This window comes from Protopterus annectens, chromosome 2.part1 (genome assembly GCF_019279795.1).
Source record: "Protopterus annectens isolate FY-2018-M chromosome 2.part1, PAN1.0, whole genome shotgun sequence".
NCBI lineage: Eukaryota > Metazoa > Chordata > Ceratodontiformes > Protopteridae > Protopterus > Protopterus annectens.
Window position 1 is genome coordinate 1594475336 of NC_056729.1, and position 25000 is coordinate 1594500335.

General features: G+C 38.1%; 1 protein-coding gene across 1 annotated transcript in view; it reads left to right on the forward strand.

Moving 5' to 3' along the window:
• TNFRSF1B (TNF receptor superfamily member 1B) overlaps positions 1 to 25000 on the forward strand; it is a 447025-nt gene that overhangs the window by 177852 nt on the left and 244173 nt on the right. The window contains exon 2 of the mRNA XM_044063042.1: positions 5084 to 5183. Within this exon, the coding sequence (XP_043918977.1) occupies positions 5084 to 5183 (100 nt within the window). The remainder of the gene's footprint in view (positions 1 to 5083; positions 5184 to 25000) is intronic.

The window sequence follows — 25000 nt, forward strand, 5'->3', positions numbered from 1 at the left end:
TAATATATCAAATACATTATAAAATATATAACAACACCCATTATCATCACAGTAATCACCCCTATAAATTGATTATCTATTTAGATTTTTTAGTTTCAGTAAACATTGTATAGAGCAACTATCATTTATAGCAGGGAAATGGCAAGCATCTAAACCAATCTGCCACATCAATTCTCTTTTTTCTAATAATAAAGATCTCGGACCACCCCTTACCTCTCCAACTACATGATCAATTACTCTAAACATAAAACTTTGCATGGGGTTTGTTTTGATGTGGGCAGCTAATGCATTTTCAACCTTGCTTGTGGATTTTACACACCTTTATTACAAGGTACATATTTGTTGTGTAATAAGATGGATAGTACCCAAAAAGTCAAGAGGTCACCGTTGTCATTTATTTTAAAATATAGTTCAGAAAGTGGTCATATTAGTTCAATTATAAGAATGAATTGCGACTTGTTAAGTAATAATTTGGAATTATGTACCTTGCTGGGTCCACATCCTGCTTTCACTTTCAAGAGAGGTATGAATCTGAGAAATTTTATAGAAAGGAAACAACAAAATGTTATTAGGAATCCTGAAATGAGTAAATGTGAGTCTTGTAACTTTTGTAAATATATGAGTATAGGGTATTCATTTAATATCAGGGATCATAGTTATAAGACTGTGTCAGGCAAGTATAATTGCAATACAACCTATGTAGTATATCTTGCTCAGTGCAACTTATGTCCCACATTCTACATTGGGAAAACCGACCGTAGACTGGACGAGTGGGTATATGAGCACCTTTACTATATTAGGAAAGGCAAGGTTGAAAATGCATTAGCTGCCCACATCAAAACAAACCCAATGCACAGTTTTATGTTTAGAGTAATTGATCATGTAGTTGGAGAGGTAAAGGGTGGTCTGAGATCTTTATTATTAGAAAAAAGAGATGCTTGCCATTTTCCCGGTATAAATGATAGTTGTTCTATACAATGTTTACTGAAACTAAAAAATCTAAATAGATAATCAATTTATATGGGTGATTACTATGATGATAAGGCATGTTGTTGTACATCTTATAATGTATTTGATATATTAGTTGTCTTATATTTGCTGGTTTCACCATAGAGTTTGATTAAATATATTCATGTATTTTAATATATATGTATATATATATATATATATATATATATATACACACACACACACACACACACATATATATATATATAAAACATTTATATTTTAAACATTTCTACTTGTTTAATTTTAAGGAAAATTGTTTTTTTTTATTTTATTTAATACCAGTGAGGACTGATTTAAATGAATGTATTTTAGTTCAGGCTTATATGTTTAAACTTTTTTTTGTTTGATTAATTGTTTTGGGATTGTTTAATTGGTTAATTAGTGGGTGGAGGAAAGTGTATTGTTAGTATAAATATTTGGTACCTCCTGTTATTTGTCTGAAGAAGTCTGGTCATAGAACCAGACGAAAAGCACTTAACTTTAAAGTGTGGTACTGTGGTTTGTTCATCATTTTATTAAAGAGCTGAGTAGCTGAAGATTTCTGGGTGTCTGAGGTGCTTTTGTCCTGCATATTTGTTTTTTCAACAGAATAATGCAAGGAATATGTCAGTTTTGTTTTGCGGAACCTGTAAGGTAAGTTTCTTGATGAAGAAAAAGCAGGTTCAATGAGCTTACTCCTGCTAGACTAAGAAAGCTTCTGTTACTTAGGAGATGATGCACTTTATATACTGTAGTCAACATGGATTTAGAAATATAACTTCACCAGCAAGACTTCAATATATCTAGAAAATATTAATTGTAAGCCAGACCTGAAATGCAGATATTTAAATTTAGAAACACTTCCAGTATGTGTGTTAGTGATAGAACAAATTTAATGTCTAAATTTAATATTTTACATGTCTAGGTTAGATTATCAAAGCTTTGCCAAATCTCAAACATAAGTACTATTTTTTAGATTTATTTGTTTACAGCTTCCTCACGAGGACTTTGTCTTATGGCACATCAGACTATGACCCCTTATCTCATTTAATTTATATGGTCAGCAGCAAGGCATTCCCTGAGTAAGTGACAGCCCTACAGCCCATTTGTTTCTATTCAGGAAGCCCTATTGGCCCACCCATTACCTGTGGAGGTAGCAGTCAGGTGATAAGGAGCAGGGCAGCTTGCTGTTGTTATGGGGTGGCCTACATCTTCTGGGGTACAGCACCCCATCCTTTTCAGCAGCTTGCATGCTGCATTCTGAGGCATGCATGCATAATCCGAATGGCTTGTACATCTGTATGATAGCAGTGTATATATCATAGGCTCATATTCCATGGGTACAACACCTACTATACCAGTTATCTGTCAGCCACTTCACAAGCCAGAACTACCTAGTACTTTTGTTTTAAGCATATTTATATACAGGATCTTGTTTTAAAACCATTGTTCCATCTAGCACAAGTCCAAATCCTTACTGATGTTTTTAATTATACTAGCATTTGATTGAAAGAGAGCTATGTCATCAGCATACTTTACTGAGTTTAATATCACTAATTGTAAAGATGTGTGGATTTAGAAATAGAGGCAGAAATGGATCCAAACAGAAACCTTCATGTACATAGCCTTTGGAGATGCGAGGCCATCCATTAATTGTATTACCATGGACAAGAATCAATGCCATTTTTTTAATGGACAAACTGCTGAGAAGTTATTGGGGCACAGTTCAAAAGCCTTGGTAAGAATAAGAAATAAAGTAATTACTAGAGAGGTAATTGACTTAAATAATTAATATCCTGAAAGTATTAAACCTAATCATGAATCAAATTTTTTGCTAATGAGCAGCCCATAAATTTAAAAGTATTAGCCTTTTATAAATAAACCAACTAGACATGCAGACAGAGCAACGGACTTCATTAAAAATAGAAATAAATAAATAAATTAATAAAATGCAAAGCCCTTTTATCTCACACTAATATCAGAGACTACATCAGAATAATTAGTATAAAATATACAGCCTATTTTTTACTGTTCCAGTCATGTCATAAGATTAGACTTCAACCAATAAAATAAAATATAGTTGCCCTAATGGAAAATAGTAAAATTAGTAATTTGTATTGATGAAGACTCTGGCACTAATGTCCGATGAAAGTACTTAGTGTTTTGTTCTGTTCTTTTTCTCAATAAAATCCATTGTGTTGGTCCCATTTTTGATTTAGTCAGAGACCAGTTAAAAATTAAAATGAGACAGCAATTTTTTTATGTTATACATTTATATAATGCCAATATGACTTGTTTGGAGGAACTCTTAAAGTGGACAAAAGTTTGTACAGGAACTGGAACACAGATTGAGAACAACTGGGGTGTTGGTGCTGTATGGCATTATTGAGTCAGGGAAGGTTGTATCATGTGCATAATGTTTTTCGAAGCCTCATATGACTGAATACCTTAGCACATAAGAAGGCAATTCATCTGGTATCATTGTGTTGTTGTTCGAAAGTTAACAGTAAGAGCAAAGGCACATTTTTCCTACCTATGGCAGTGGTAAGCTTCTTCTAGAACTGAGATTTGGGAGACTTATTTTCCAATATTATGATAAAATCAATATCTATCCTTTGTAGGCACCATGTTCCATTGGCATAGGATTGACAAGGAGTGCGATAACTGGCAGATACCATAATATACTGTGATTAATATCTTTGCTTCATAAGGTTTCTTAGATCAGAAGTAATGCAATTGATGGGGTGGTCTGTTATTTTCAATGGAGCCAAGATAACTAGGTCAACGATATATTTTATCCGTATTGTAGGGACCCCCTTTTAAGAAGAAAATTGTTTCATTTTGTGCCTTTTGGAAGGATGTGGCAAAGATTATCATTTTGTACCTTTTGGAAGGATGTGGCAAAGATTAACTATAGCAAATTAACTTTTGCCATGAGGACTAGGCCAAGAGCCTGTTGTTGCCAGATTAAATCAAAATTGCTTGCATAAATATTGGGACATTCATCTAGAAGATAGGATATTTCCAATAAATGCATGGAAAAATTCTAATAAATCTATGTAGAAACAGGTATTAGATAGAAGAAAAATTAAGTATCTTTGTGCTGGTAAAAATTAGAGTCAGTAATGTTCTACTCTGAGTGTGCATCTTTGCCTGTCAATTAGAAATGATAGGGGAGCTGTCAATATTCTGGTTATAAAGATGATGCAGCACTTCCAGTTTTATAGTCACAGTAATTATTTTTTTTTCAGTTTTCAGCTGTGCTGACTAGATGTTAATTTTAATTTAAACAAAAGTTTAAGTGACTGACATGATATCAGTACAGCGAGTTTTAATCCAGCCTTCAAGGTGATTTATTGTGTTAAGCATGCTTTTATTATTATTATTACTATTATTATTATTACTAATACATTTGGATGCCATGATGGTACGGCGGTAGCGTTGTTACCTCACAGCAAGAGGTTCTCCAATTTGATTCTCGGCTGGGCTTGGGAGTGTCTTCTATGTGGAGTCTGCATGTCTTCCCCGCAGTTGGGTAGCATTCGAAAGACATGCGTGCGTAAATGGGCGTGCCTTCGTTGAAGGTTGAGCATCGAGCTGGCACCTCGGTGTTTCGTAAAAATCTACTGCCAATCATTAGCAGACTGGAGTTACGCTGTGGCGCCCAAAAGACAAACAACATTATTACTAATACATTTATGGACACAAAAGAAAATGTTAAAACAGGGAGATGATGAGGGGCAGGATAAAGTATAGCAGAGTGCTGGGGTAAAGGTCCATATCACTTTTGAAAATAATGATACAAAATTAACTCGAAAATATTGTGTTAGAAATACGCATAAAAATGACGTATGGAACTATGTATAAAAGAAAGTTCTTGCTAAGAGAGATAGCAGGAAGAATAAGGGCTTACTTTGTCTCGAGCATTCTATGTCCTAGACCTTAATGGCTGAAAAATAACTTTGCCAGCCTCTTACAAGAATCTAAACTCTTGAGCTTGAATTGATTCTTACTGTTTCCAAAATCTTGTAAGAAAGTGAACTAAAAGACATGAATCATGCCTTAATGCAACTATTTGTATGTATTTATTTAGGTTAAGAAGCCTTACATCCCTCCTGAAGGAACAGACTGCAAATATAAAGAAGAATACAAACATTCACGCACTCAGAAATGCTGCAGCATGTGTCCGCCAGGTAAGGTTTGATTAACCCAGTTGCACATCAACATTTTGCTTGTGTCAGAGCTGTAAAATGTATAGGAATGCAATTAGTTAGAACTATGATTTCTTATTCTTTAGATGTAGCGACACAATAGATTTATGTATGCATTAAGTTTTGCCTTTAATTTAGAAATGCAGATAACTGAGCACAACAGCTTTTGTAGAATAGCAGGGTACATGCTATTTAAATATCATTGCATTTGAAAGTCCAGTCGAAACTTGTTTAGTTTAAACACATTCAGTATGACTACTCATATGCATTGTTTAGTCTGGTTTCCTGTGTTATATCCTCTGTGATGCAGCCCTGTAGTGGCATAAGAATATTAAAGATATGGGGACATAGAGAACTTCACGAGGAGTAAACACAGTGCATACGGATATACAGTCTGGGCATTCCTACAAAAGTGATACAGTCATACAGGCTAGGCATTCTGACAAAAACTGAAATGGCTATACAGTCTAACTGTTCAGACAAAACTGATACGGCTATACAATCTGGGCATTCTGACAAAAGTCATATGGCTATACAGTCTGGGCATTCTGACAAAAGTGATACAGCTATACAGTCTGGGCGTTTTGACAAAAGTGATACAGCTTTAGTGTGTGGGTGTTCTGACAAAAGCTATATAGCCACACAGTCTGGGAATTCTGACAAAAGTGATACAGCTATACAGTCTGGGAGTTCTGACAAAACTGATACGGCTGTACATTCTAGGAATTCTGACAAAAGTAATATGGCTATACAGTCTGGGCATTCTGACAAAAGTCATATGGCTATACAGTCTGGGAGTTCTGACAAAAGTAATACGGCTATACAGTCTAGCTGTTCTAACAAAACTGATCCGGCTATACAGTCTGGGTGTTCTGACAAACATGATACGGCTATACAGTCTGGGTGTTCTCACAAAAGCTGTACAGCCACACAGTCTGGGCATTCTGACAAAAGTGATATGGCTATACAGTCTGGGCATTCTGACAAAAGTGATACGACTATACAGTCTGGGCATGCTACAAAAAGTGATATGGCTACTCAGTCTAGCTCTTCTGACAAAATTGATATGGCTATGCAGTCTGGGTGTTCTGACAAAAGTGATACAGACATACAGTCTGGGCGTTCTGACAAAAGTGATATGGCTATACAGTCTAGGCATTCTGACAAAAGTGATACAGCTATAAAGTCTAGACATTGTGACAAAAGTGATACGGCTATACAGTCTAGGCATTCCGACAAAAGTGATACTGCTATACAGTCTGGGCGTTCTGACAAAAGTGATATGGCTATACAGTCTAGGCATTCTGACAAAAGTGATATGGCTATACTGTCTAGGCATTCTGACAAAAGTGATATGGCTATACAGCCTGGGAATTCTGACAAAAGTGATATGGCTATACAGTCTGGGCGTTCTGACGAAAGTCATATGGTTATATAGTCTGGGCATTCTGACAAAAGTGATACGGCTATAAAGTCTAAGTGTTCTGACAAAAGTGATACGGCTATACAGTCTGGGTGTTCTGACAAAAGCAAGACAGCCACACAGTCTGGGTGTTCGGACACAAGTGATACGGCTGTACATTCTGGACATTCTGACAAAAGTGATACGGCTATACTGTCTGGGTGCTCTGACAAAAGTCATATGGCTATATAGTCTGGGCATTCTGACAAAAGTGACACGGTTATACAGTTTGGGTGTTCTGATAAAAGTCATACGGCTATACAGTATGGGCATTCTGACAAAAGTGATACTGCTATACAGTCTTGGTGTTCTGACAAAAGTCATACGGCTATATAGTCTGAGCTTCTGACAAAAGTGATACGGCTATACAGTCTGGGCATTCTGACAAAAGTGATACGGCTATACAGTCTGGCTGTTCTGACAAAAGTAATACTGCTATACAGTCTGGGTGTTCTGACAAATCCGAAATGGCCATACAGTCTGAGCATTCTGACAAAATTGATACGGCTATACAGTCTGGGCATTCAGACACAAGTGGTACGGCTATACAGTCTGGGCATTCTGACAAAAGGTATACGGCTATACAGTCTGGGCATTCTGACGAAAGTGATATGGCTATACATTCTGGGCATTCTAACAAAAGTGATACAGCTATATAGTCTGGGCATTCTGACAGAAATGATATGGCTATACAGTCTGGACATTCTGACAAAAGTGATACGGCTATACAGTCTGGCTGTTCTGACAATTGCGATAGGGCTATACAGTCTGGGCATTCTGAAAAAAGTGATACGGCTATACAGTCTGGCTGTTCTGACAAATGCGATATGGCTATACAGTCTGGGCATTCTGACAAAAGTGAAACGGCTATACAGTATAACTGTTCAGACAAAACTGATACGGCTATACAGTCTGGGCATTCTGGCAAAAGTCATATGGCTATATAGTCTGGGCATTCTGACAAAAGTGATACAGCTATACAGTCTGGGTGTTCTGACAAAAGTGATAAAGCTATAGTGTCTGGGTGTTCTGACAAAAGCTATATAGCCACACAGTCTGGGAATTCTGACAAAAGTGATACGGCTATACAGTCTGAGAGTTCTGACAAAAGTGATACGGCTATACAGTCTAAACATTCTGACAAAAGTGATACGGCTATACAGTCTGGGCATTCTGACAAAAGTGAAACGGCTACACAGTCTAGCTGTTCTGAAAAAATTGATACAGCTATACATTCTAGGAATTCTGACAAAAGTAATATGGTTATATGGTCTGGGCATTCTGACAAAAGTCATATGGCTATACAGTCTGGGAGTTCTGACAAAAGTGAAACGGCTATACAGTCTAGCTGTTCTGACAAATCTGATACGGCTATACAGTAAGGGCATTCTGACAAAAGTGATACGGCTATACAGTCTGGGCATTCTGACAAAAGTCATACGACTATGCAGTCTGGGCGTTCTGATAAAAGTGATACAGCTATACAGTCTAGCTGTTCTGACCAAACTGATATGGCTATACAATCTGGGTGTTCTGACCAAAGTGATACTGCTATACAGTCTGGGTGTTCTGACAAAAGCTATACAGTTTGGGCATTTTGACAAAAGTGATACGGCTATACAGTCTAGACATTCTGACAAAAGTGATATGGCTATACAGTCTAGGCATTCCGACAAAAGTGATACGGCTATACAGCCTGGGAATTCTGACAAAAGTGTTACAGCTATAAGTCTAGACATTCTGGCAAAAGTGATATGGCTATACAGTCTGGGCATTCTGACAAAAGTGTTACGGCTATACAGTCTAGCTGTTCTGATAAAATTGATACTGCTATATAATGTGGGCATTCTGACAAAAGTGATACGGCTATACAGTCTAGGCATTCTGACAAAAGTGATATGGCTATACAGTCTGGGCGTTCTGACAAAAGTGATACAGCTATACAGTCTGGGCATTCTGACAAAAGTCATATGGTTATATAGTCTGGGCATTCTGACAAAATTTGTACGGCTATACAGTCTGGGTGTTCTGACAAAAGCAAGACAGCCACACAGTCTGCATGTTCGGACACAAGTGATATGGCTATACAATCTAGGCATTCTGACAAAAGTCATATGGCTGTACAGTCTGGGCGTTCTGCCAAAAGGTATACGGCTATACATTCTGGGCATTCTGACAACAGTGATATGGCTATACAGTCTGGGCATTCTGACAAAAGTGATACGGCTATACAGTCTGAGCATTCTGACAAAAGTGATATGGCTATACAGTCTGAGTGTTCTGACAAAAGTCATACAGTTATATAGTCTACATTCTGACAAAAGTGACATGGCTATACAGTCTGGGCATTCTGACAAAAGTCATATGGCTGTATAGTCTGGGCATTCTGACAAAAGTAATACTGCTATACATTCTTGGTGTTTTGCCAAAAGTGATACGGCTATATAGTCTGGGCATGATGACAAAAGTGATATGGCCATACAGTCTGGGCATTCTGACAAAAGTGATATGGCTATACAGTCTGGGCATTGTGACAAAAGTGATACAGCTATACAGTCTGACTGTTCTGACAATTGCGATAGGGCTATACAGTCTGGGCATTCTGAAAAAAGTGATACGGCTATACAGTCTGGCTGTTCTGACAAATGTGATATGGCTATACAGTCTGGGCATTCTGACAAAAGTGAAACGGCTATACAGTCTAACTGTTCAGACAAAACTGATACGGCTATACAGTCTGGGCATTCTGACAAAAGTCATATGGTTATACAGTCGGGGCATTCTGACAAAAGTGATACAGCTATACAGTCTGGGCGTTCTGACAAAAGTGATACAGCTATAGTGTCCGGGTTTTCTGACAAAAGCTATATAGCCACACAGTCTGGGCATTCTGACAAAAGTGATACGGCTATACAGTCTAGGAGTTCTGACAAAAGTGATACGGCTATACAGTCTAAACATTCTGACAAAAGTATTACGGCTATACAGTCTGGGCATTCTGACAAAAGTGAAATGGCTATACAGTCTAGCTGTTCTGACAAAATTGATACAGCTATACATTTTAGGAATTCTGACAAAAGTAATACGGCTATACAGTCTAGGCATTCTGACAAAAGTCATATGGCTATACAGTCTGGGAGTTCTGACAAAAGTGATACGGCTATACAGTCTAGGCATTATGACAAAAGTGATAGGGCTATACAGTCTGGGCATGCTGACAAAAGTGATACGGCTATACAGACTGGCTGTTCTGACAAAAGTGATACGGCTATACAGTCTAGGTGTTCTGAAAAAACCGTTACGGCCATACATTCTGGGCCTTCTGACAAAATTGATACGGCTATACAGTCTGGGTGTTCTGACAAAATTGATACAGCCACACAGTCTGGGCATTCAGACACAAGTGATAAGGCTATACAGTCTGGGCATTCTGACAAAAGTGATATGGCTATACAGTCTGGGCATTCTGACATAAGTGATACGGCTATATAGTCTGGGCATTCTGACAAAAGTGATACGGCTATACAGTCTGGGCATTCTGACAAAAGTGATATGGCTATACAGTCTGGCTGTTCTGACAAAAGTTATACGGCTATAGAGTTTGGGCATTCTGACAAAAGTGATACGGCTATACAGTCTGGGCATTCTGACAAAAGGTATATGGCTATACAGTCTGGGCATTCTAACAAAAGTGATACGGCTATATAGTCTGGGCATTCTGACAAAAGTGATATGGCTATACAGTCTGGGCATTCTGTCAAAAGTGATACGGCTATACAGTCTAGCTGTTCTGACAAAAGTGATATGGCTATACAGTCTGGGCATTCTGACAAAAGTGATACGGCTATACAGTCTGGGCATTCTGACAAAAGTGATATGGCTATACAGTCTGGGCATTCTGACAAAAGTGATACGGCTATACAGTCTGGGCATTCTGACAAAAGGTATACGGTTATACAGTTTGGGCATTCTGACAAAAGTGATACGGCTATATAGTCTGGGCATTCTGACAAAAGCTATATGGCCATACAGTCTGGGCATTCTAACAAAGGTGATATGGCTATACAGTCTGGGCATTCTGACAAAAGTGATATGGCTATACAGTCTGGCTGTTCTGACAATTGCGATAAGGCTATATAGTCTGGGCATTCTGAAAAAAGAGATATGGCTATACAGTCTGGCTGTTCTGACAAATGCGATATGGCTATACAGTCTGGGCATTCCGACAAAAGTAATACGGCTATACAGTCTGGGCATTCTGACAAAAGGTATACGGCTATTCAGTCTTGGCATTCTGACAAAAGTGATAATGGCTATATAGTCTGGCTGTTCTGAAAAATGCGATATGGCTATACAGTCTGGGCATTCTGACAAAAGTCATAGGCTATACAGTCTAGGCATTTTTACAAAAGCAATACAGCCTGGGTGTTCTGACAAAAGTGATAAGGCTATACAGTCTGGGCATTCTGACAAAAGTGATACGGCTATACAGTCTAGGTGTTCTGACAAAAGCTATACAGCCACACAGTCTGGGCATTCTGACAAAAGTGACACGGCTATACAGTCTGGGCGTTCTTACAAAAGTGATACAGTTATACCGTCTGGGCATTCTGACAAAAGTGGAGTTTTAAAAATATGCATGAAAAACAAATCATTTTGTTGGTGAAACATCTTTGAATACAAATGTTGTAAGTAACAGAGAGCAAATCACTGTATGTATACATACATACATATATATATATATATATATATATATATATATATATATATATATATGTATATATCGATATATATATCCGCTTTGGAGTTAACAGTCCTTCGTATCCTTATGCTCTCACTAGTATAGTTCTCGAAAATGTGATTACTATAAGAGATTTTGTGGTGGTAATTGACAGCAAGTTAAAATTTTAGGCGATTGTAAAGGCTACAAAATTCCCCAAAGCAAGCAGAAGACAGCTCGATATGCAGCTAAATCCAAAAACTTGATGAACCAGCAAGTAATTGTACCAAAAAAACTTTATTGCAGAGAAAAAAAAGTTAGCGCTTTCACGGTAATACCATACCGCTTCTTCAGACAAACATGAATAGGGACAGAATAACTTAAATACAAATGACATAATCTCAAACAGCTTAACAGCCAATAGAACAAACATTCATGCAGCCACATTCTCAGCTTAAAGGCATATGAAGTAGATAATATTTACTGGCTTAAAATCTGATGAAAAATAAAAAATAAAGATAAAAACATTAACACAAATAAATAAAACACGAAAAATATTCATAAATATATAAACAAAAAACAATAAACGCCCTAGGGATGTTTATTCCTTAATACAGGCTTAATGGGGACATGATCATTCAACCCCATAGCTAGGTGTGCCCCCAGCCTCAAGATCCACTCCAACTCGACCACCTCAGTACGAGTCATTATATCACCACCTCGCAGACTTGGGCTGATCACACATAATACCTAGAAGACAAAATTGTGTTCAGGGCCAGTAGATAAAACATGTTTCGCTAAGGCACTAAAATCATATTGCTTCTTCATGCAATACACATGGTCCCTAATTCTTTCTTTTAAACTCCTGTTGGTCTTGCAAACATAGAATTTATAACAGCCCTGACAATGTGCTAAATAAACCACATTCCTGGTGGAGCAATCAGCAGATGCCCTCAACTTCCACAAGTAGCCCATGACAAGGTGCCTAAAGAACCTAGACTCATCTATAAACTGACAAAAATTGCATTTATGACATTTAGATGTACCCATCAAAACTTGGGATCCAGACATGACATATCTAGGAAAACATAATTGTTGCCTTAAAATACTGTGGTTCTTATACGCAAATCTAGGGCCATCTGCTACCCCTCTACTTAATAAACTCCCCTGACTTGAAGTGGGAAACCAATGTAGGGACCATCATAAAAAATGCACAATGGTGAATGTACTTTCTGAGACAGCTAAGGAAGTTCAACCTCCCACAGGAATTGTTGATTAAGTTCTATATAGTAGTAATTGGGTCTGTTAGTACAGGCTATGTACAAGGACCCAGTGACTCAAGTACGAACAGTGTTTGGCCTCACTGAGGGGTTCCCAGTGTGAGTGGGTGTACACCAGGATTCAGCTCTGACCCCACTGCTGTTCATACTGGTAATGGACTACATCAGCAAACAGGTTGGAGGGGTCAGAGCAACAAAGCTGCTGTATGCAGACGATGTGGCAGTACAGGCAGACTCTGATCTAGAACTTCAGCAAAGGATAGGAGAATGGAATGCAAATCTGAAGGCACATGGGATGAAACTAAGCACAGATAAGACAGTGGTAATGGCAGCAGATTGGGGAAGTCAGAAGAAGCTGAGAATAGAGATAGATGGGAAGATAGTGGAACAGGTAAACAGCTTCAAGTATCTAGGAGGGGTGGTTGAGGAGAAGGGTAGTCTGAATGAAGAGGTCAAAGCTAGAATCAGAGGGGCTGCAGCCAACTGGCATAGAGTATCAGGTGTAGTCTATGACAGAAGAATGCCAAAGAAGCTGAAATGTAAGGTGTACAAGATAGTGGTGTGACCATTACAACTGTATGGTACAGAAACATGGGCAGTAAAGGGAGAACAGTTGAAGAAGCTAGAGGTGATGGAAATGAAGTGCCTGAGAAAGGTGGTAGGATGCACACTGCGGGACAGGCGAAGAAATGAGGACATAAGAGCAGAAGCCAAAGTAGCTCCAATTGCAGAAAAGATCAAATAGAACAGATTACGATGGTATGGGCACATGTGTAGAAAAGCAGAAGACAATCTGGTGAGGGAGATTTGGGACAGACAGGAAGAAGGTAAGAGGAAGCGAGGGCATCCAGCAAAGAGGTGGATGGATTGTGTGAAAGAAGATCTGCGACAGTCAGGCATGAGTGTTGAAGAAGGCAGGAGAGTGGCACCGAATCGAGAGAGTTGGCGACAGTTAATACGATACCCTGACCCCATGCAAAAATGGGAAAAAGGGGGATGATGATGATGATGATGATGAGTCTTTTCTCAGCTCATCCATAACAGTGTGATATGGATCTCTGTCTAATCATGACAAAAATTGGTTACATCAAATAATCAGGTCTGCTGAAAATATCACTGGTGCTAGTTTGTGCTCCTTTCAGGGCATGCACTATTCCAAAGTCATGAAAAGGGCAGGGAAGATCATCACCGACCCTTCATATCCAGGCCACCATCTTTTTGAAGTATTACCATCAGCCAGGCATTACAGATTAATATGCACTAAAACAAGCAGATATAAGAACATTTTTTTCCACAGGCCATCAAGTTCATAAACGGTAAACTCAGCTTATTAGGTGGGGTATTCTTTTTCACAAACCTCTGAGGATTCTGCAGTATTGTTTACATATTGTTAATACTTCTTTCTTTCAGAGTCTATTTCAGTATTTCTTGCACTTAGTTGTACTTTGCACCCTGTATGTATATGTATATTTACTTTTTTGTCTTGTTCTTAATAGTTGCATGTATATTGTCTGTCTTGTTCTTAATAGTTGTATGTATGTCATTTATGTAATTCATACTTGGAGAGTCACTGAAACAGGAGTCAAATTCCATGTATGCTTCCATACTTGGCCAATAAATGTGATTCTGATTCTGATAAACTGTAGGTTGATATGGTGTGATTTGATACTAATTTGTAAGTGTGTGTATAGCAAGTTAGCAGCAAATCTGGTGTTGTAGCTGCAAAGAATACTACCAAAATTCTTAATAAGATGGGGTTTACTGATGTCCCCTGCTATGTTATAATGCTGAGAAGGTCTTTTTATTGCAGTGCAAGATTATAATAGAAAGGAATTTATTGTACAATAAGAAAATCTGTCTGCCTGCTTTCTTTAAAAGTGTTTTGGATAGTTTGTTGGGTAACAGGGTATACAACCTTACTCTGACAAGTAGCTCATAGATGGTCTAAATTAAGACCCTGAACCTGTTTCTAGCAAACATTAAAACAATGAAACTGTTCGTCTTTTTCTTTCCCATTGTTTCTTCAGGCAAAAGTCATAATCTAGGCAGAGGTTGCCATATCCCATTCCAATTAATGCTTTGGCGTCTAACTCTCACAACTTATTTTCATTCTGTTTTTCTTTTATTGCAGAGTTCATTCTCAATATTGGACTGCATACTCTTTTTTCCTTATCTTTCCAAGCATGTAGTCCTTTGTGCTGTCAACAAGTCTGATGTCCATCTTGCTTCTCCCAGACATCATCCAGAGCTCAACCATGCGACCTAGTTTTCCTTTTCATTTATCTTATACAACGTCAGGCCAGCCATTCTTTTCCTTCTCTGATCACTTAGTCTGACAGTTACTCACTCACTTTGTATTTCCTTGGTGTGATTCTTCCACACTTCATCCATTTCCAGGTGTTCCTGTTCTAGGACAGGTTCTCATCATGAGAGTTAATTTTATCACTCTTTCACTGGACCCCTATTTATCAGAGTTTGTCAGTACTATGCTAGTAGGATCACTGCAGGGAATCCAATATCTGTAAGCATGAGCGGACATGGTTAATAGACCACATTGCTTTGCCAAGGATAGTCTGTACCTGCCCCCCCCCCCGGTTTTTAGATGTTGGTAAAGACTTTATTCACCCCACTTAAAGCCTTCTTAGGCAATATCCAAATAACAAAACTACCAATGTAGCAAAAGCACTCAACTCAACCTTAAGATGTTACTGTTTAATGCGTGGATCCTAAACAAGAAACTCCACATCCTAGAAGTTCTCTTCACTCAGTGGAGAATGTAAACATCTGTGCTGTCATTGACACTTGGTTTAAAGCCACAGAAAGTAGTCCTACAGTTTAAGGCTACAGTACCTTCCAGACCTTTAGACCAACAGCAGCACAGACAAGGACTAAAGATGAAGCTTTTTTCTCTACAGTGGCAACAAATACAACCACAGGTTGATTAAACAGAGGATGCCCTAGAGTTCATCCAAATCCAAGTCTCCATAGACAAGGTTCCTTACTATGTACTGGCCAGCTGCAAGTTGCACTCTATGACCCATGAAACTCACAACTCTTACTTAGACCAACTACAGGCAATCACCATCCAACCAAATCTGCTTCTCATTGGATACTTTAACTACTCCTCTATAGATTGGGAAACATACACTACCTCTAACTCACAGGCACAATGTTTCCTGGACTTTATCAACACAAACACCCTGGACTAGATAGTGTGTACTCCAACCAGAGGTTTAAAGATATTGGATTCAACCTAGTACACACCAAAATAGGAGAGTGTTGCACTCCCCCCATGTCAAGTCCTGATTGATCAGGGCAGACCACAAAGCCGCCCCTGAAAATAAAAATCAACATGGAAAACCCAACTAAAGCCATAACAGTCATGAACTTCTCTAAAGCAAACTACATCCTATTAAGTGACAGTTTATCAACATTCACAGGTCCTGTCAACCCTGAAAACACAGCTACCTATGCAGAATTATTTACAGAAACCCCCTGTATAAACAGGTAATTGTCTACATTGAGGGTGACATTCCTACCAGATGTAAGCCCAGATCTAACACCAAAAATAAGCCTCGCTGGTAGAATCCATATCTTAACAGAGTATATAACAAAAGAAAAAAGTCATGGTTAAACTGAGAAAGAACAACTCTCACAGAGATAAGATCTCACTGATTCAAATAACCAAGAAACTAAGCGGTCTAATAAGGTTGAACAAGGCCAGTTATGAGGTCATGATAGCCTCCCAGGCTACGGACAATCACAATACCTTTTCAGCTATGTCAGGAACCTTAAAGGTAACACTCAGCAGTGTGCAGAACTGGTGGTAAATGGCACAACCATCACTGACTAGGATGACATAACAAATCTACAGGCTGATAAATTTAGCTCTAACTTCACCCTCCACTAACCCCACTACCCACTGTAAAATACCTTATAATATATCCCCCAAACTAGCAACAAGGACTGGGATGCTCAATAAGGCCAAAAACAGTGTTTCAATGGACCTTGACAACATCCCTGATTGATTCCTAGATAGCCAAAGCATGACCTAGCAGGACCACTTGAGGCACGCTTCAACTACAGCCTCAAAACAGGTTATGTGCCAGGTGAATTGAGGGCCACAACAGAGATCCCTCTTAATTAGGGTGGACCATAAGCTGACCTCAGGAACTACAGTCCCGTCAATCTTACAAGCATGATATGCAAAGGCATGGAATTAATTATCATGGCAAGGGTGGACAAGGACATTTGCCACCTATAGAGACTGGACCCATCTCAGTCTGGCTTTGTTAAGGGAAAGTCTTGCCTACTCAGTTTGGTAGACGTCTTCGAGAGAGACTATAAATGAGGGGAAATGGTGCATAACAACTACCTTAACCTGGCCAAGGTGTTTCTTACAATACTCCACTCAGGTACTGTTGACAAACTCTCAAAACTAGGCATAAATCCATACATAATTATCTGGATTGCTGGCTGATTCATAGATAGGACCCTAGAAGACAGGATCGCTGAGACATCCTCCACCAGGAGACTGGTTACCAGCTGAGTACCCAGGGCTCCATGTTTGGCCCGTTCCTATTTGACATCTACTTCTCAGAAGTAAAGGAAGTCAAAGCTCACTGGCTCACCAAGTTCATAGAAGAGTGTAAATTGGATACTATCATAGATTTCCCATGACAACCACATCCTACAAGAGGGTCTAACACAAACAAGTGACTGGTGCTAAAGTTAGGGATTAAAACTCAATGCAAATAAATGCATTACAGTGCCCATTGGGAAATCATCCACTCAAGCTAATTACTTCAGCATTAGTTAGAGATCTGGGAACATATGCAGACAGTAATCTGGCCTTTGACCAACACATAGCCAAAACAGTAAGAAAATCCTTCTATGTCACTCAATGCATAAGCAAGGGTATGGCATCCAGGTCAGAGAAAGTTCTAGTATCACTCTCCTCAGCCTTTATCAGACCCATCAGTGAATACAATGCCCCCTTTGGCATGTACCTAGTCAGACACTTGCAACAGTTGGAATGCCCTCAAGGGTTCCTCACCAGGACAAACCAAGGTATGAATACCCTTTCTTACACAGATTGCCTTAAAGGCCTACTTCTGTACTCAGTCTCCTACAGGTTACTGGGTGGCAGTCTACATGTAGCATATAAGCCATCATTAGATCCTGCTCTGATGGATCTGTTGCACATCTGCAAAACAAACTGCACCAGAAACACTAGATCCAAGGACCTGAACTTTGCCTGCAAGATAAATAGAACATGCTTGAGAGACTTATATGTGTCTCAAAGGATCCCTGTACTATGGAATAAACTTCCCATCTATATAAAGCTTGATCATTGGATGAGAAATTACAAAGTCACCCCTGGTCTGATCCCTATGTCTCTGATGGAGAAAGGTTGAAAGTAAGTAAATTAATCCCCACTAACATACACTACACATAACCCTTAGCAACCTCTTTTCTGACATACCCCACCATATAGGTGTTCAAGGACAAAACTGGGTTGGTTTGTATGGCTAGGATTGTAAAGACCCTGGTGGTCCTTAGCCTAATATAGACCTATGAACCTAATCACAGGGGAAAGCATATTTGTCTACCACTAAAAGGTAATGGTTTCAGGATCTTCATTATTTGGAAAAAGGTATGAAATTGGGAAGATATTGTTTGTTGGGTACCGTGATATGTCAGCCAATAACTGGAGTCATTTGGCTGCAGCCTTACCAGTATAAGTGGTAGGCATATAACATAAAATAGAATATATCTGAGAAAGAGGAGCCTTGTATTTAGTATCTGCACATGCAAAGGAAAACCTGATTTCATATCTTTAATTGGGCAGCTAGTTTAGAAGATATTGTCAGCATCAAATGATGTAAAATTGTTTTGATTTCAATCTTACACACTCTTTTTCGGGCACTCACCTTGATCATACATACAAACCTCGGCCTTTTTTGGACTAAAACATAATGCTCTTGGAATGGATATATGTGAAGTGAAAGTTGTTAAAGAAAACAGTCAAAACAAACATTTAAGGCAAACCCTTTGTGCTTTAGCACTTGAGTAGCTTAATTTGATGAGTCGCAAATTGAAAATGTGCCATTAGTGTCACATTTTTAGAAGAACAGCTTGCCTTATAGTTTTGAGCAGGAGATCTATAATTTTAACTGTAAAGCTTTTTTCTTCTATGTCAGTAGTTCATGGGATGCTTTATTTTACTTTTTTAAATAAGCCAAGAATAAGATTAAGTATTTCTATGGTAATAACTGAAAAAAAAACTGTAACGTAAATCAGTCATTAAAAATTATGCTCAATGTTTTTCTGCTCTTAAGGCTGCAATTAAAGTATAATATTGGATGAAAGAACTATGTTACCTTAAATGTACCCTACTGCTAGTATTGTATGACCATAGTAGGAAGTGCTTTGACATATTATGACCAAAAACTGTTTTACTTACTTTAACAATATTACACTTTACAGGAAAGGTAATAGAAATAGCATTAGTATTTCTCTGAAATTATAACAATATTATTATCGCATGCCATAATGATTTCCTGCTTAGCTGTAGTCAAGGCAGTGCTAATAGAAGTGTGACATATTTCTCAAGTATTTGAGGATGTTGGTTAAAAAGCGCAACGTGTGACTTTGGCATGTTTTTACGATAATAAAATCTGATACTTAACCCATAACTAATCAGACTAAGTTCCACCCAATTACCTAGCAGATATTTTATAATGTTTCTCATCATCTATCACGGGCTATTATAATGCATATAATATATTCTTAATATTACTGCTATGTTTTTGAATATTCATTCTGAATTTTTGCAGTGAGATGTAAAAAAAAAATCATACAATACTACTGCAAGTTTTGGAGTAATCAAAGGAGCTCCCCATGCACCAGATGAGCTCTCTGCTTTCTGCAGAGTTGTAACAAACAATGCTCATGTATGATATATATGGGAATTGTGACATTGACATGTAGCGTACATATACATCATGATGTTAGCATTGCACAGACTATACATATTTGCACACATAAAGATGTGAAGAAGAATGTTACTCAGAATACATGGACATTCTCTGTGTGTGTGTGTGTGTGTGTGTGTGTGTGTGTGTGTATATATATATATATATATATATATATATATATACACATATGGATCTATTTCTAATATTTGAAAGGCCATGATCTCTGAATTTCGTTTTCACAAGATGAAAATTGCAAAAATGAAATACCCGAATGGCAATATTTTCCCAGGGCAAGTAAACACTTGCCCAAACTCCATAAAAACACACACTGTAGTAAATAAAACCCACTTGGGGGGGTATGCCCTCACACTCCCTGCACCCCAACTATATATAACAAACTCTGGGATAGGACTACAGTGTAGAAAAAGGCATGTTGGGCAAGTGTTTACTTGCTCTGGGAAAAATCCACCATTCAGGTTTTTTGTTTTTTGCAATTTTCATCTCAAGAAAACAAAATATGATGATACGGCCTTTTGGATATCAGAAGGGGATATATATACATATACATATATATATATATATATATATATATATATATATATATATATATATATATATACACATACCCTGACACACACACACACACACACACACACACACACACACACACACACACACACACACACACACACACACACACATATACAGATTACAGATAATCATGTGTGTGTGTGTGTGTGTGTGTGTGTGTGTGTGTGTGTGTCAGGGCATGTGTGAGTTTATATGCCTGTATATGCATTTTTATGTTTACATATAACTTTCTGATGTGGGGTAATTGGCTAGGCTTGAAATGACCAACAAGGGCAGTTAGCCTAGTACTAACCTATGAACTATACAGGACACTTGCAGCAGCTGGAGAGGCCACAAAAGTTCCTCACCAAAAGGATAAAGGGTCTCAAAAATCTGTCCTATGCTGCCCGACTGAAAGAACTCCAGCTCTATTCAGTCGCTTACCGCTTGCTCAGAGGTGACCTTTGCCTAACATACAAGGCCATGTCAAACCCAGATTTGATGAATATGCTTCACCTCAAAAAATCTAGATCCATCAGAGCCACAAGGGCGGGAGACTTAAACCTTGACACGGCTATTAATAGGACGTGCTGGAGGGATAGATTCATCACCCAAAGACTCCCTATGCTGTGGAACAAAATCCCGGTACATGTGAGGCGGAGCACCTCGCTGGCCTTGTTCAAGAGAAATCTTGACCAATGGATGGGAGATCACAGATATACCCCAGGGATTAACTCAGTGTCACTGCTCGACAGAGGCACAGCAAAATAATGGGTATAGTTCCCCATACTAAAGGGGTGGCGTAAGCCACAAAAACGATGGGTTAGGCTTGTAAATGCCCTCGGGCAGATAGCCTAGTATGAACCTATAATACAAACAAAGCCCAAATACAATGCATTAGTGCACAAGATATATACAATTCATGTGCATATCACACATGAACACTGTTACTTCACTCAAGAAAGCTGAGATCCCATGTGGTGCATGTAGAATGGAGATAGGTATCTCTTTAATTACTTCTCAGCTCGGAGCAGTGTTTTCTGAACTCTTACTTAATGCCTTTGCTTCTGGGTTCTAAAATAAATGTCTGATTTTTAAAATAATAATGTAACTATCTTATGTAAAATATATGATATGTGAAGTTTATTTGTACTCTAAAGTATGGCTACAAGGCCATCACAGCCTAGATTTAACAACAATACATATTTATTGACCAGGTAGGCCCAATGGACATGCCACCCCTTTTCTGGGATGACCCAGGAACAATGTATAGTCAAGAGAAGGTCACACAGTAGGAAAAATAATGGGGTCCAAAAACTGAAAATAAGGGACAGTTTTTTTTTTTTTAAATTACTCTAATTCACTCAAAATAAATTTTAATAGAACAATAGCTTTTCATCAAGATGCATTTTCTGTGCAGTAAGAAATATGGATCTCTAATGTCTGACATCATTGCATTCCTCGGCGATTTAATAAAAACTCAAACATTTTATGGGGGCAGGGCAAAAACATAAGTTGAAAATCAGGGATCTTCTGCAAAATTAGAGACATTTGAGAGATATGGCAACCTACTGTGATGGACCATGTAGTTTTCCTCGTAAGCACTCTGGTATTTGATTTACATCAGCCAGTTCACACATTTGCAGAGACATATGCACTCTGAATTTCAGATCTCAAATGGATTATCCTTCTTAGCTTTTTTGGTGTTGAGACTGGATTTCTATTTTTAATTTTTTTTTAATGATTTCTAAGATGCAGTGGCAATCTAGTCCTTAGATTTTATGGATACATGTGATGTCTTTATATGATTTTGTTTAAACATAAAGCCTTATGACTATTTCATCTACAGTGGAGTCCCCCTTATCCGGTCTCGCTGGAACCAGACTTTAGGATGAATGGTGGGTTAATCAGAAAAAGCACATAAAATAATATTTATAGGTTATATATCAACTAGAATAACAGGATTTGTGTTAGTTTGTATTTTTCTAATGAATATGAAGTCTAAAACTCAAATGTATGTCATTATTTAGCCAAGAGGAGGCAAAAGTGTTGTTCTCTCTGTTGTCTTTTGTTAGGACTGCAGAAGAAATGTGATGGCTGGTTAAAGAGGAGGCTAGTTAAATAGAGGCCAGATAAGAGGGAGTCCACTGTACTTACATAATATAGCCCTGTATTGACCAGGATTTGAATTGAATGGTGACTAGAACAGATTCCATGGTATCCCTTGAGCAAGTTTACCACATTGTTTTCCCTCATGCCTGCATGCAAAACCACTTGACTAGAAATGTATGATAATTCAACACTGTTTAGTGCTACTTTCAGGCTACTGTTTGTTACATGAACCTATATATTTAAAGAAATGTCCTTGAAAAATGTCCACACCTGCATTGGTAACTAATAGTGATCATTCTCAGTTTCTTAAAAAATGCTTGGTGCCAAGCCTACAATGAATAACTAACGCCAGTTAAAAAGCTAATATGTACTTTGAGCTCAGAGTATTTAGGTATACTGCATATATGCATGGATTAAATGTTCATCTAAGGAGCATTCTGTATGTTATCTGCAGATTTCTGAAGTAGCTAGAATCATTTTCTTTTGTGCATTTCTCTTTCCTTCACGAGCTACGAGACTTTTTATGCTGTTAAGTAATGATACATGCTTGATTGCACTGTGGTTTCAAGAAAGCCCTTTTTACTGAAGAAACTATGTGAACTCTGATAATGTTCTCTTAAAAGAATTAATTGCAAAGGTGTGGGTTCTTATTATTCCCTGAGGTCAGAAAATCTTGGACCTCATTATAATCAGTAGAGGGTGAAGGAGGTGTGACACCCTGAATGAGGGGTTTAGTGGGCTTTGCCTGCTATGACAAAATATAGTAGTTATTTCAGCGCCATTTTCAAAAAAAATGCATACATTTTTGTTTTGATAAGATAATCTACATCCTTACATTCATTCAAAATACATAACCTCCTCATTTGCACAATGTTTGCACACTTTAGTGCCTAAATACATGTTTTGCTTAGAATCATTTTATTATACTACATGGCGTAAATAACACGTGACCAAATGTCACATTCCTGAATGAACAAAGTAACCAAATATTTGACCAAATGCAGTCTTCTTCTATGGGAGGAATTGGCCACTTCCACTGCTTCTATTCTCAATTGTAGATGCAGACTAGCTTTCCGTCAGGTAGGAAGACATGCCCTTTACATGTAACTTCAGTTCCATGGACAGTTTCATCCTATTTGCTGATTTGGAAAGTGACATTCAGTTAACTGACTCTACCATGCCTTCACATATAGTGTGCAACTCATTTTTCTGACTGCTCTGCTACCGTATTTGTTCCTACACTCATGTTATTTAATATAACTGACCCTAGGTTAGCTTTGCCTCAGAGGAAAGGAATATCTGGATTGTTGTCACTCCCTTGCAGTGGAAAAATATTCCACTTTTTTCATTCCCCAAATTGAGGAAAGTGCAAGTCAGTTGCTATTCTCAGCAGTATATTCATGCATAAGTCAGTTGCTATTCTCAGCAGTATATTCATGCATAAGTCAGTTGCTATTCTCAGTAGTATATTCATGCATAAGTCAGTTGCTATTCTTAGCAGTATATTCATGCATAAGTCAGTTGCTATTCTCAGCAGTATATTCATGCATAAGTCAGTTGCTATTCTCAGTAGTATATTCATGCATAAGTCAGTTGCTATTCTCAGCAGTATATTCATGCATAAGTCAGTTGCTATTCTCAGCAGTATATTCATGCATAAGTCAGTTGCTATTCTCAGCAGTATATTCATGCATATTATATATTTTTATACTGATGACTCTTCTACCCCATTTCTTCATGCTTTTTTGTAGTTTGTATTACTAGCTGCTTCATTTTTTTCAGGATTCTTGTTTTTGTTTCTGATTGTGCCTTAATCCTACATCTTTGTTTTACTTGAGTTCTCCCTACAACTGTAAATAATTCTTATAACATGAAAACAGACATATTATTACTAAACACCCCTCAGCCTTAAAAGCCTCATCTGCTTAGCCTTGTAGTATAGCATAACTGATCTCATAAAATGACAGCAAACACATACACACTAGTATAACTGACCTCATAAATGGTGATACCAATAACCTTGTTAGACTGATTCCCCAGCAGTTTGGTTTTGTGAAGATAAATCCTGTCTATTTAATCTGCTAAATTTATTCACAATGGTTACAGAGGCTGGAAATAGTGGCCATGCACTGCAAACAGCATATTTTGATCTGATTAAGGCTTGGATACTATTCCCTATTCTGGCATCATACACCAGCTACATGTTTTACGATAAGACCCATTTCTGGTAAACTGGATAGTAAACTGGCTAAAAGACAAAGCCCACACAGTGTGAGTTGGAGGTGCCTTATCAGAAAGTATGAAAGTTACCAGTGGTATCACTCAAGGCTTAGTGCTGGGACATCTCTGTTTCGGTATTTACTTCACAGATCTCCAGGCAGACAGACAAGACCTCTGGCTAACAACGTTTTAAGACAATTGCAAACTGGTGGGTTAAGTTACCCTATGACAACCAAAGCCTTCAGAATGAACTCTTCCTAGTAAACTCTTGGTGTACTAAAATGGACTCAAATGCTAAATGTATTTATTTATTTGCAGTTTGTTTGCCAGGATAGTCCATTGGGCACAAGGAGCCCATTTTCAATGGAGTCCTGGGGAGAAAAGCTCCAGAAAAACACAAATACATAGTACACATTGCACATATACATTACAGATTATCTCATAGGAATACAAAG